The 14,490-nt window shown below is 37.9% G+C and overlaps 1 protein-coding gene across 1 annotated transcript in view; it reads left to right on the top strand.

The window, feature by feature from the left end:
* Nucleotides 1-14,490, top strand: part of Ofcc1 (orofacial cleft 1 candidate 1) — a 278,420-nt gene that overhangs the window by 122,280 nt on the left and 141,650 nt on the right. Inside the window, exon 11 of the mRNA XM_021215991.1 lies at nt 12,773-12,855. Within this exon, the coding sequence (XP_021071650.1) occupies nt 12,773-12,855 (83 nt within the window). The remainder of the gene's footprint in view (nt 1-12,772; nt 12,856-14,490) is intronic.

Raw genomic sequence — 14,490 nt, 5'->3', positions numbered from 1 at the left:
CAAGGGGCTGAAGATGCTGCTGCTCTGCTACACAATCTGTCTGCCATGACTCTTTCCGAGTCCGTGGTGCCAAATGACTAAGCACTAACACCTGGGAAACCCGAGAGCTGAGGTGAACCCTCTACATCTAAGGTGTTTTGGCCAGCTCTGTCACAGAGCCACTAAAACTGACTGACTTTTGTGAGCGTCAGGGTATTTAGAATTTCAAAAGAATCCAACCAGCCTGAAGTTTTATATTACTAATTCAACTTTTAAAAATGGTTATGGGACCGTTCAAAATATCTGTTTATTCTAGGCCTGCTTGATCCATCTACATAGCAAGTTCCAGAACAGCCAAAACTAAATTGAGATATGTAACCTCAAGAAAACCAACCAAACTAATATCTGTCATGACCAAATGCTGCCATGTGTAGTATATTGGTCCATTTTTCCTTGTTCATTGAAGATATGGGCAGGACACTGTTGGAGAGGTCTCTTTAATTTCTTTTCAATGGCTTCCTCTCCTTCCTGGTACTGGGGACCTGTATCTTCTCTCATCTTCCTTGTTAGTCTTCCTAGTTTATTAACTTTATTGTTTTTAAAGTGCCAGCATTTGTTCTATTGTTTATGAATTCCCCTTGATTTCACATTCATTGATTTATACTCATATTACAATCATTTTCTTCCTTTTTCTTGCTTTGGATTCTTTTGTTGCTGTTCATCATGTGGGATCTTAGATGACTGATTTTTCTTCTTTTTTTCCAATGTAAGTATTTAATGCTATAAAATTTCTTCTCAGCATAGGTTCATCTCATCACATTAATGTGAATTTTTTTTCTTGAATTTTCATTAAAACTTTCTTTAAACTAAGGATATTTAGAATTGTGCTGTTTAGCTGCTGTCTGTTCACATCTTTTTCTTTTTACCTTTCTGTTTTTGATCACTAGTTCAGCTTCACTATAACCATGGAACATGTTCTGTATGATTTCAGTTCTTCTAAACGTGGTGATAAGACTTGCTTCATGGTCCAAGGTGTACTTGTGAATTATTCATAGGCACTTGGTAGGGACTGACTTACATATGTGTGTATGTGCATAGGTCTGTCTGTTGGCTGTGTTTGTCATATAAACTATATTTTTCTTGTAGTTTGATTATTCTGTAATTCTATCATCTGGGGGAAGGGGGTGTTAAAGTTCTTAATTATAGTTGATAATTCAGTCTCTCCTTAGCCTGATTTTTACTTAGTGATTGTTGAAAGTCCACTATTTGTCCACAAATTATTGAGACTGTAACATCATATTGGTACACTGATAATTGGGTTATTATATAATGTTCCTCACATGTAATGGTCTTTTTTCTGCTCTGAATTCTTTTTATCTCATATTAATATAATCAATCCTGACTTTTTAATATTATTGATTAAATGATTAATTTTTTCAATTTTTTACTTTGATTTATTCTGTTGAGTAATCACTGTTATGTAATAATAGCTATAATCTAATCAGGGCATTTTTCAAGAGCTCATTTTGCCAATATCTATGTTTTAATTGAAGAAGTCAGAGCCTACATTTACAATAATTATTAGTATGATAGAGATGAAGTCTGGCATTTAAATTTTTGGTTTCTTCTTGCTTCTTCTGATGTTGTTCTCTTCCACTAACTTCTCTGTACGTAGATTATTGAACACTAGCTAGGATCCCACCCTGTTTGGCTTATAGTTTTGGGGTGTGTCTCTTCATTTGGTCTTCCTGTTGTTTTGCCCTGGGGGTAGAGATTCACTCATATGCTGTGTAACAATACTTCTGTCAACAGTGGGCTGATTATTGGGCAGTGGTCCCACAAGATTGTATCCACTAATATCCTCTACTTCCACTTAGTTCATGCAACCATATTCTGTGATGCTTATATAATACTTGTACTAATCATTTTCTGTCGTCAGCATCCACATGCTGGTGTATACATGTGATATCACTTTTGCCTGTCTGTGTTTTACTATTTTGAATCAGTTGTGTCTACCTTTCTTCCACTCCAGGTCTCATCCTCTTCCTCTCTTGAAAATACCATTTTCTTGAAAACAGAATCATAAATTACGTTTTGATCAACAAATATGATTTCTGACGCTCATAAGAGAAAGGCTAGTGCACTGTGCATATGTTAATGCCTGAGTCTCCTCTGTTTTTCTTTTGTCCCTTTTCAGGTAGCTCATGGTTCTATCACCTTGCTTTTCTTTGTTGTAATCGCTCTCTGAGGGTAGATGTTCTAGTGACATTTGTCCTTCAGTTTCCCTTCATCTGAGCATGTCTGTTCTCTTTCATTCTTTAATAATAATTACCACATAAGATTTGTGACTGAGAACATTTTGTAGTTAGAACCTGAATAATACTGAATTATTTCAGTGTGCATGACTCGATTTGCTTCTTGGCTTCCCACTGGGGAATTTCTGGGAATGCTGAGGAAGATGAAGAACCACATAGTGTATACGACTGAGGAGGTAGTCTCTGGACTCATGCCAAGGGCTACTTATGTTAGGCACCTGTAGTGGGATCCTTTATCCTGGTGCCACTTGGAAATATGTGGTTGTTCTGTGAGCGAAACGTCTCAAGTAGCTGGAGAGAAGAGCATCAGAGAGTATCCTGCATCATCCTGCCAAGGACTTAGTGCAACTTTCTCTTGAATTAGGATGTGGGTAAGTAAGTCCTCTTGAAGACCTTCTCTTTGACTTACACATTATTTCTAAGAGCGTTTAACTGATGATTTCCAAACAACTCTCCTCCCGTCTTTCCATTTTGATTGCTAATTCAAATTTGTTGTGTTCATATAAGCTCATCTGTTGGCCACATGAGGTTGAGTGTTGGCAGGTAGCTCATAAAACCACCTCTTGTTATTTAGCAGATTTCTATAATACTCAATGCATACTTCATTATGTATAGACCTTGCTGAATTGGGGTATCAGTCTAAGACATCATCTAGTCCTATCTCAGATTTTCTATTATCAATGGTAACTTAAGTAGGTAAAAATATTCATTATTTAAAATAGCTTTAGCTTCTCTAAGTTCAGTGGAAGTGTTAATTGATGATAATCAGGAAAACAGCACATTGAAATTTCTGGATTCTCTCATCTGTAAAATGGAGAGTTTAATATTGTTAAAACTAAGGAGAAAAAAAGAAACTGATTTTCATAAAAGGGTAGAATCTTCTTATGTATGACAGAATTGGTAAATGTCTAAAGGCTGTTTTTAAAGAGAAAAGCAAAGCATATCCACTTCTTACATTATTGTAATATTTTATCAGGCAAGGCATGCAAGCATAAATATTGTATAGTCTTATGGATGAAAATGATTCAAACATTAGTAACATGTTGGTAGACATCCTCTGCTGGCTATGAAGTTCATAAACAACTTGAGGTAAGTAAATAATGTGTGCAAATGTGTTTGCAAATGGAAATCCATTGTGTAGATGTGTGTTCTTCTTTACTGACTGACTGCAAATGTTCATGAGTGTCACTCAAGTATGCTTTGGTATGTCCATCCACATGAGACAGATGTGGGCTTCCTGGTCTAGACAGGTTGAAGTTAAGGATGACTTCAGTGTATTCTTGCTTCTAGTTACATTACAATATCCTTAAGTATTAAATTATTGAGCCGTTTCATATTTCTAGGAAAATTAATAAAATATTTGATGGATACATTCGATCATTCACTAAACACTTTGGGTGTTAAGGAGAATAACATAGGTTAAACATTCAATATTTTGTCAACTGTAATATTTAAATTTAGTTTTATTTTAAAGATGTGTGTGTGTGTGTGTGTGTGTGTGTGTGTGTGTGTGTGTGTGTGTGTGNATGTGTGTGTGTGTGTGTGTGTGTGTGTGTGTGTGTGTGTGTGTGTGTGTGTGTGTTGGAGTGTGTGCCTACCTAAGTGTGTAGATATTAGCAGAGGCCAGAAGAGGGCATTGAATCACCTGGAGCTGGAGTTATAATTGGTAGTGAGCCACCTGACAGTGGGTACTGGGAACTGCACCTGGGTTCTCTGTAAGAGCAGGAATCTCTCTTAACTCCTGAATCGCCTGTCCAGCTCCAGCTGTTCATCCTATTTTCCTCTTGAAAAATACAAGAGAAGAAGCTCATTTGTTTCTTTCCTAACATTGTGGCACATTCTGACATACTAATGATGGAAGCATCTTGGCAGTTTCCAATCTTATTGGATCGAATCGTGCTAATAGTACGGCATGCTGTCAACTTTTATTTGTGTTTATATAAATCCTAATTTGTTTGCTGTGCAAAGTTAGTTAGATGTTTGGAGACGGCTTGAATGGATTTGTTGTATTAACCAGCACATGTCCAGAATTTGGAGTAAGTACTTTTGAAGCCAATAAGCACGTTAGTATTAGGATTTGGTCCTGTGACTGCAGCCATGGTCATTGCAGTACACTGCTAAGGATTTGTAGTTTGTTGCTCAGTTTTTGGCCTTTAAACTGTTCATTTGTCCTGTGAACTAGATTATGTGCTTCTGACTGTCAGTTAGCTGAATGCGTTTCAAGTCAATTTACTAAAATAGTCACTGTTAAGCGGTATATTTGGACAGAGTTGACACCTTTGACATTTTCTAAAATGGCAAAAATGGCTGTATTTAAGGCTATGATTTATGAACGTTGTGTGCCTCCAGAACCTCCGTCTCTTTCTGGACTTTAGCTTAGCTACTGTAACTCCTTCCACAGGCTGCTGAAAGGGCACTTAATTAGGGCTGTGTGGTCAGATAGCTCATGATGCACGGACAGACAGACATTCATACAAACACAAAACCATAGTATTGATTCAAAAACAATGACCTCATTGCTCCTTGCAACTGTCTTGTCTCACAAGAGTAGAACTGGGGAAACACAGAGGAAGCAGAGAGAGTGAAGAAAGAGGCGACCAGTGGTGTGGCTTTGCTTCTATGAGGCATGCATCGCTTGGCATAAATAGGAGACTCAACTTGCTATGATTAAAAAAAAAAAAAAAAAAAAAAAAAAAAGTGCATTTCGAACCTTCAGTTGTCTTCTAGATTGCTGGCCTCCATTAAAAACTTCTTAAAATAATAGATAGGTTTAATTCCTCAAGCAAAAGAAAAATTATGTCATCCTAAGGATTTTCCTTATTTATTATATAGATGAGGCTTGACTGTGGCCAGAAAAGGAGGCAAATCTCATATATTGCAAGTTTTAAATGTACCCGGCTAAGGTTTACTTAATTGGAACCTCCAGGCAATAAAGGAGCCCTTTTTAAAATTCTGTGATTCTTAATATGCTAAATAATGCAAAGCTTCCCTCTTGAAGCATGGGACACACATCTGGCAGCTTAACATTTAAATTACAGGGGGAAAACCGCCTCACTTCAGCCGTAATTTTCTCTAAGAAAAGAATAGGAAGTGGAATACAACTGAGTTTAATTTCTGCTTAGATTTCCATCTTGTCTAATCGCAGACATTTTTTCCCTTGGTTCTTTGTATTTATATTTCTCTATGCACTTTCTGTACGTTTTATTAATCTTTAATTCGAGATGCTTCCCGGCGTTGGAGTGCTTGGGAAAACGTGGTGCATTTTACTTAGTGAATTGTTTTTGAAAAATCTGTCGGATTTCAAGCAATAAAAACAATAGGGTAGAAAATAAAGGGGAAATGGAATTTCAGAGACCCATAAAAGTGTTTCTGACAAGAATTGAGTGTTTTTCAGTGGGCTTCCCTTTCAAGGTTTAATTTTTTTTCTCCAGTATTAATGTTTCCTCTGTTTTGTCATTCTCTGGCTGTTTTTCATGCAAAAAGTTATTATGAGAGGCATTCTTTCTTTGTATTTCTCCAAAGGACAGTGTCAGATCCTTGATTAATTTTGCAAAGGTCATTTGGAAAAACCATTAAAAAAACATGCCAAGTAAAAAAGATTAGCATACAGGGAGAAAATACACGTTCATAAACATATGCATTTATATACAGAGAGAGTACTATAATATTATACAATTTTGACAAGTGTTTTCCTTGTGTTCCTCATGTATTATTAAAAATATGACTGTTCCATTTATTTTGTCTGGGTGATACCAGCTGACATACTCCAAAGGCATCTGCGGGTTAGTGTGACTTGTAAACATTTTATCTTTTCCTCAACATAAGAGGACCTGATCATTAAATAGAATGGCTTTCCATAAAATAAAGGGGACTTTCAAAATAATTAACCTACATTTGTATTATTAACACATAAAATGGACCATAGGTAGCCCAGACAAGACATGTATTCATTTCCATCTTTTAATTAAGATATTAAACAATTTTTCCATTTCTGGTTTTAATTATCATAGGGTAGCAGGTACTATACTGGATTCTCTAAAATAATTCACTGTCAAACTAGAGAGAAAAACTGAAACTACCGCCCAGGGTTCTGGTATGAAGAAACATGATCATGACACTTGAGATCAGAGATATTTGTGTGTGAGTCCTCACAAGTGATCTGGGTTCCTCTACCCAGACACACATTCCGGCTGTCCATTGATGGCATGCCATCACAGCAGAGGCGTTCTGCTGAGCTGAAGAGACAGACCTCGTCTTTCAGAGAAGATCAGAAAACTGGAGCCTGCAGAGCAGAGCTGGCAGCAAAGAGGTGCCAATACGGAGTCCTTCTTGGTCTGGAACTGAGAGGTGAACAGGACACGGTCAGACTTAGACTCATGTGGGCATTGCTGAGGGATTGTGTCCCGTGGCTATTGTAGACCGGAAGTGGAACCATAAGAGATTTTAGAGTAGGAACAGAAGGAGGTCAAGCCCAGTGGGAGAAGTTATGATAGCAATTTCAAGTCAAGGTACCCAAAGTCTTTATGTGTGAACAAAGGGCCACATCCTGGAGAGCTTACTCCAAAACCTAGACTGTCTGTAGACCATTAGCAAATGCAGACATGTTACTCTTTGAGACTGGTTATAGCCAAGTTAGGCAAGACTGGGTAAGATCATGAGTTTTTCACAGACCCATATAATCAGATATAAATTGAAGACTAAAACTTTAAACATAGAGGCAAGTAAATAAATGGCTCACTACAAAAAAAAAAAAAAACAAACAAAAAAAAAACTAAAACCTTTCAGAGGAAGATAACAGGACCCAGCATCTTTTGCATTATCTATAATAGAAATTGTACTTAACAGACATGTAAAGAAATGGAAAAATATAAACTATACTTATAAGAAAGGGAACTGTGAATAAAAGTAACTCTAATACGACTCCCTTAATAATTTATTAGAGAAAATTATTTAAGAAGGCAATACTCACATATTTAAAGAAAAAGCAAAGGGAAAATTTGGGATATTTTTCCATAGGCAGGAAGTCTTCACACAAAACAAAAGCCAAGTAATCAAACCCAAAACTGAGATCCCAAGGCACAGTCATAAAGTTTAACAGTAGATCAGAATGGCAAAGGGAAGACTGTGAACTTGGAGACAGAGCGATAGAAACTGACCAAATCTAAGATGTAGGAGAGAGTGGGGGAAACTGGACAGACTAACAGAGAACTTCAAGCAACGTCCCCAGATTGATGTCTGAGTGGTGGAGACTTAGGAAGAAAAGAACAGTAAAAAGGAAAATATATACTTCTAACTAGCCTCAAGTTGGACTCTGTGTTATTAGAAAAAAAGAAAAAAGGTGGGGAGAAGGGTTTGGATCTGAGAGGAGTTGGGGAAAGGGGTGGGGAGTTAATATAATAAAAACAAACGGTATGAAATTATTGAAGATTTGGTGATTAAAAATTTAGAAAGCACTTACTGAAAATTTCTTTAAAATTGAAAAAAAATGTCAACTCACAGGATTGAACATCCTCAGTTTAGCTGAACACCATAAAATGCAAAATTGAGCCATGCATTGGAAACCTCATGGTTGCCATGCTGAATCTCCAGGGTGAGGTGAAAATCCAGACAGTAAGAAGCAGGGAAAATCAACATATTCTACAAAACAAACAATGCTATCGACCACCAAATGGCTGACATAAACTCACAAGGGTTGGGACAGCATGAACTAAGCCTGTTCAAGCCCCAGGCAGAATAAGTCCCAGTCTCAATTATAGCCATGGGGTTGTCAGTGCTTCTGGGAGATAGAGAGACAGTTTTCCCTAAGAGTATGTAGCCCCTACTAAATACACTCCACTGAAAAACTACATACCCAAGAATGTTTGGACAATGCACGTTGAAGATGGAATTTTAAAAAGGTCCAAATTTGGGTGGGTAGAGAATGAGGTAGGAATGACGGTAAGGGTGGAGTCATTTCTAAATGGTATATCTTCAACAAATCCTCCCCCCAGCGTTTGGGGAACTCTGGAGAAGAGATGGCAGAAAGATTGTAAAAGCCAGAGGAGACCGAGGATGACAGGAAGCAGTGCTTCCAAACATTTACAGGACTAACACCTAGGAACCCACAGAGACTGTGGAAGCATGCACAAGGCTTGCACAGGTTCACACCAGACGGAGTCTCTGTGCTGAGCAGGGGAAAATGGATACAGGCCCTCATCTCTAACCCAAACACTGTCTCCAGTAGCTTGCAAATAACTTGCTAAGGGAATATTAATTTTCCCCCAATGGAGTCTCACTAGAGGTACACCTAGATGGCCAAATGGTATTTCTGCAGACCTTTGGTGATATCACTTTGTTTGGGGGAGAGGTTGCCTTACCAGTCTTTGGCTTGTACATTGTTTCGGATTTTTGTAGTTTTATTGGTGTGTGTATATGTGTGTGTGTGTGTGTGTGTGTGTGTGTGTGTGTGTGAGAGAGAGAGAGAGAGAGAGAGAGAGAGAGAGAGAGAGAGAGAGAAAGACAGAGAGAGTTTCTAGCTATTTCTCTCTTTTTTATTCTGATTTGTTTTCTCTTTTTGTTTATCTATTTTTTTTTAAAGAAAGAGAAATAAGTTATAGATTTGGGTATATGGAGAGGTGGAGAGGACCTGGGAAGAGTTGAAGGAGGTAAAACTGATCAGAATATACTGTCTGAAAAAAATTAATTTCAATAAAAAAGTAGTATAGCTACATTAATACCTACTATTAGGAATCTATATGTAGACATTAAGCTAAAGACAAAAAAAACCCTACTATGCAACATCTGTCAGAGATTGAAGACACATGCAATAAAAAACAAACAAATAAACAAATAAATCTGAACAAAAATAAAGAAAAGGAAACATGGTTTGAAGAAAATGTTCACAAACCACTGTTAGGACTATAACATAGAATAAACATTTTGCAAGGCTTGAAGGGTTTCTTAATTAAGTGAAAATTTATCAAATAGTACAATGTTACTCTTTTGTATATTTCCCAAAAGTTATACATATATTTGTCCACGTAAAGACATAGGTATGTCTTGTCTTAGGAACTTCCTGAGTAGAAGGAGCCAGAGCTAGAAAGAAATATTACATCATTCCATAGATGTAAATAAATATTACATCATTTCATAGATGTAAACACTTGTGACTGACTTCTAACTTACAGTGATAGAAATCAGATCACTTTGTTACAAGACTATCTCTCTCTGTCTCTGTCTGTCTGCGTGTATGTGCACATGCACGCATGTGTGCACGTGTGCATAGGATCCAATAGTGTATGCAGGATCTAATAGCATCTTTGTGTGTGCGTACATGATAAATAAATGCTTGATGTTTGACTTCTGGGGTGGATACACAGGGGTTTACATTTTCAAACCTTCTGGGCTGAACATATAAAATGTATTCAGTTTACAGTATTTAAATCATAACTCAGTAATTTGAACTTCAAAGTACAAATTAGATTGAAGTGTTCTGAAGATAGTCAGGCATAACTCTGACACAAAGTTGCCTGTGCCTCTCTCATCCAAATTGTTGAAGTTGCAAGGGAAGCGATAGCCTGTTCCTTCCCTTTCACCCTAAACACTTAGCATAGGGCTGGAGAGCAGGGGTGCACACATACCTGGGGGAGTTTGTGATGAATCAGCACCCACCTCAGGTCTTAAACTATCCATTTATGATTGGTCCACACTAGCAATGATGAGAGACATTTTCAACAGCAACAGAGCTAGGGCCCTCATCCTGCCCACACTTTCTTTCTTTCTTCCTTTTTCTTTCTTTCTTTCTTTCTTTCTTTCTTTCTTTCTTTCTTTCTTTCTTTCTTTCTTTCTTTTTCTTTCTTTCTTTCTTTCTTTCTTTCTTTCTTTTTTGTTTTTATTTTGTTGTTGTTTTGGTTTTGGTTTTTTGAGACAGAGTTTCTCTGTGTAGCCCTGGCTGTCCTAGAACTCACTCTGTAGACCAGGCTGGCCTCGAACTCAGAAATCCGCCTGCCTCTGCCACCCAAGTGCTGAGATTAAAGGCGTGCGCCACTACACCCGGCTCACACTTTTCTTTAAGCTGGTCCTAAAAGGTGTGGATGGACCACAGTTCTGAGATACAGTGTACTTTATTTCTGACTCTTCTTGTGTCTTTTCTGTATCTTAAAAGTCATCATCACTGATGGTCTCTTGGGCTGGAGTGTGCAAGGGTGGGGAGGAGAACCCCACTGTGTCTTCTGTTAGTGTGGTCACTGAAGCTGCTGGGCTTTCTCAAGCTGACTGCTCTCCAGTGGGAATAAATGTAAACTCCTTTAAACATTGCCTTCCGTATCCTTTAAGTTCCCAGGGCTTTGGCCTCTCTCAACAGTCTTTTTCCAGAGCCAGGTACCCACCAGTCTACATCCAACTCTGGTCCCTATGTAATGCCTCTACATGGTAAAAGAAAATACCAGAGTTGAATTGAGACACACAGCAGAACACAGACCCTAAGAAGACCTTAAGGGGAGTTCAAAACAGAAATGATCTCAACTCAGTTCAGCCAGCAATACAGAGAATAAGAATAAATGAAGTAGCAAAGCAAGCTAAATTAAAAAAATAATAAATTGTGTTTTGTAACATTGGAAAATCTCTCTAGTATAAAATATATTGTCAAAAAAGAGTTAGTAAAAATATCTGATTACATAGAGTATACAGTATATGCTCAAGAGAGAATCATAAATAAAAGCTGCATACCTGTGGATTAATCAAGAAGTAACAGTTTAGTAAAATAAAATAATTGTGAAGAGGCAGTGCCAGCTGCTGGAAACCTAGCATTTAAAGTTTTAAAAGGTCTCATTCTTTTAAGAAGTGCACTTTAATAATAAAATGTGTATTTTATTGCAAATATGATGTAGCATTATGACATACCCACGGCAAATGACAGTTATATTGTAAAAAAAAAAAACCCAAAAACAAAAACAACAACAACAACAAAAAAAACCCCACAAACTGACAAGGATTCTATATGTAAGAGGACCAGAGGGTCCTATAAAAGTTCAGTAGGAGATGTCACTATTTCCTGCTGTAATACTAATTAGTAATTCAGAAATGGTCCTTTTGTAGAAAGGATTTGGGAGAATAGATTTTATTATATAGAGCTTGCATGTGTGTATGTGTGTGTGTGTGTGTGTGTGTGTGTTTGTGTGTGTGCCTAAGTATGCCTTGTCTATGGAGGCCAAGTAGTAATGTAAGTACACTTCCTTGATGGTTCTCCCATCTTATTCTGTCAGGTGGAGTCTCTCAATTGAACCCAAAACTCTCCACTGCAGTTAGTCTAGCTGTCAGCTTGCTCCCAAATAGTCCCTGTCTCCATTGCCATGACAGTAGGCAAACAAGCTCGCCTGCCATTTGTACAATTCTGGGCACCTGGAATGCAGTATTCTCACTAGCACAGCAAGTGGTTTGTCCATCTCCTGTGGCCCAATATATACTTTGAAAAATCAACTTACTGATGGTTACTGTAGTTGCGACCTGTGATTCCAATAGTAGAAGCTCTCTTAGGCAGGATGATAATGAACAAGAAGGCATCCTTAACTACATAGCGAGGCTGTTATAAATGACAAGAAGAGATGCTTACCATCATCTATTCATATTTGAGACAGACACTATCTTTGTTTCAGCTGTTCTTCCAAATAAACACCACTGAGATGATTTTATTGTCTTGATCTCTTGAGTAGAAACAAATAAAAATAAATAAGGAACACATAAGTGAATGTTCACTGGAAGAGAATAGTTCAATAAGTTACTTTTCCATGGTGCTAAGATGCTAAGCTACATGAAAAATGCAGTGGGTAATTTCTGACTTAAAAGGAATTCAATCAGATATCATTAAGTAAGAAAGAATGTAGGAGCCGGGCAGAGGTGGTGCACACCTTTAATTCTAGCACTTGGGAGGCAGAGGCAAGCAGATTTCTGAGTTTGAGGCCAGCCTGGTCTACAGAGTGAGTCCCATGACAGCCAAGGCTATAGAGAGAAACCCTGTCTCAAAAAATATATATAAATAAATAAAAAATAAAAAAGAAAGAATGTAGGGAGAGTCATATAATATTTTTATCTTGCTCTTATCAATAACTATGTGAATGCCTATATATATATATATATATATATATATATATATATATATGACATAAACTTGGTTACAATGTGACAGACACCAAGGGAAAAGAATTCACCTTAAGGGGACTGACACGTTCATGTCTTAGAAAGATGACTAATTTCTCATTGAATTAAAAATAGAAATTTAGATGAAAGTATATGCTGTGATTGTATTTAAGCTAAAAGTATCTGTCTATTAACATCTATTTATATTTTCTAGATATTACTAGCATCTATCTATATCTATATATCCTTTATATTTTTTATAAGCTTTTGATAAGCTCTTATATGTCAATGTTATAAGATTATATAGCTGGAAAAGTGAAAATCTTGATAATCTGTTTTTGTCACTTTTTTGTTTTTAATTCTAGGGAATATTTCTAATAAAACTGACTCCTGCCCTAGGGGCTGTGATGTGTGTCTCTTCAAAGAAGCCCATGACTTTCATGCTAAGGTAAGAGGAAGGCCGGGTCCTAGAAAGACCATGAAAATAGTAATTACTAGTTATTAGCTATGATTTCTTAAAATGTATTTCCAGGTTGAGAGTAATTTGTTCTTCAAAGCTGGTTTTGAAGTGCAGGATATGCTAAATTGGCTAATGTCTGAAAAATCTATAGAGCCAGTAAAGTTTTATTACATCCCATTCAGACTTCTTTATGCTATTGGTAAGTTTAGTTTAAATTAATCTGTCTGGGTAACTTTCTATCTTGAGAGGACAACTAGAAAAATCTGTTAATCATGCTGTGTTTCTAGAACAATAGACACCATTTAAACCGGTCTAGAACAGGTTTATGCAGATATTTCAATTATGCTTAGGAAATCTGATGCAGATACATAGATTCTCCTCCCCTGCTCTGAGTGATCTTAACAAGGGACAATTGTGGGGAGGAAAATGGCTATGGACATGCCAGAACATCAGCCTTTGAAAACCTTCCCTGGGGTTCTAATACTTACTGTTAACAATAAACTTTGCAAGTAGGAGAAAGCAGAAAAGATGGACATGAATAAAATTATTATAAAGATCCAAAAATTATTATAAAAACTGTTTTATGAGTTTGTGGATTCAATTAAGCAGTTTTCCTGCTTTCTTTTCTCCCTTCTTTTTCCTCCCTCTCTTTCCCTCCCTTCCTTCCTTTTTTCTTCCTTCCTTTCCTTCCCTGTTTTCTCTCCTCTCCCTCCCCCTCCCTCCTTGTTCCTTTTCATGGTAGGAAATGAAGTGGAGGCCTTGCTCCCAGCAGGTGTGCACTGTGCTGCTCAGCTCCATACTGCTCAGCTCTGTGCCCCGTCCTTTCTCACACTTTGTTTAGAGACAAGATCTCACTAAGTTACCTAGATGGGCTTCAAATCTGCAGTCCTTCTGCCTCAACCCTCTTCACAATGAACTGCTATTCAGACACACCAGACTCCTAAGTAGGTCCGCATTGTCACTTCCTTTTTGAAATTCCAGCTGATATTCATGGAGCAGCTACAGAGGCATAAGGCTTAGCCTGGACTTTGGATAGATTTCAAATATCAGTCAGAGAGCCATTCGCACATGTAGCTCTGGAAAGAAGGGGTGCTGACTATCCTATACTAGGAAGAAAGAGAAGCCCAATGGGGTTGGTTGGTTGCTGGATGGAGTCTGCCAAGTTTAAACCTGAACTATGAAGCGTGAGATCCTCTGTGGGGCCGTGGAAGGCAGTCTGTTTTGGCTGAATGAGGCTTACTCCAGAGACCCAGAAGAACACTCTAAAAGGGACAGAACAGTGAGCCACACTCCCAAAGACAGGTGCCTGACACCAGAGCCCCCAGCTCTATAATTCTGTGACTATCGGTCATGCAGATAAAGCCCAAGCTCCTGGCATTCTGGCTAGACTCCACCCTCACAGTTACCTGACAGTAGCCAGGTATGCTCTGCCCCACAGCTACCCTGCAACTACAAGATAGTCCAGCCCACTATAAAAGGGGCTGCTCGGGACCTCCTCGCTCTCTTAAACTCTCACCTTTCTTACTCTCATATCTAAGCCCTCCTACTCTCCCTCCCTTCCCTCTTCTCTCCACGTGGCCATGGCCTGTCTCCCTCTTTCTACCTTCTTACTTTCTCCCTGCC

Source organism: Mus pahari, chromosome 16 (assembly GCF_900095145.1).
Source record: "Mus pahari chromosome 16, PAHARI_EIJ_v1.1, whole genome shotgun sequence".
Lineage (NCBI taxonomy): Eukaryota > Metazoa > Chordata > Mammalia > Rodentia > Muridae > Mus > Mus pahari.
Note: the sequence above shows the minus strand (reverse complement) of the source record. Positions and strands in the feature narration are given on the sequence as shown.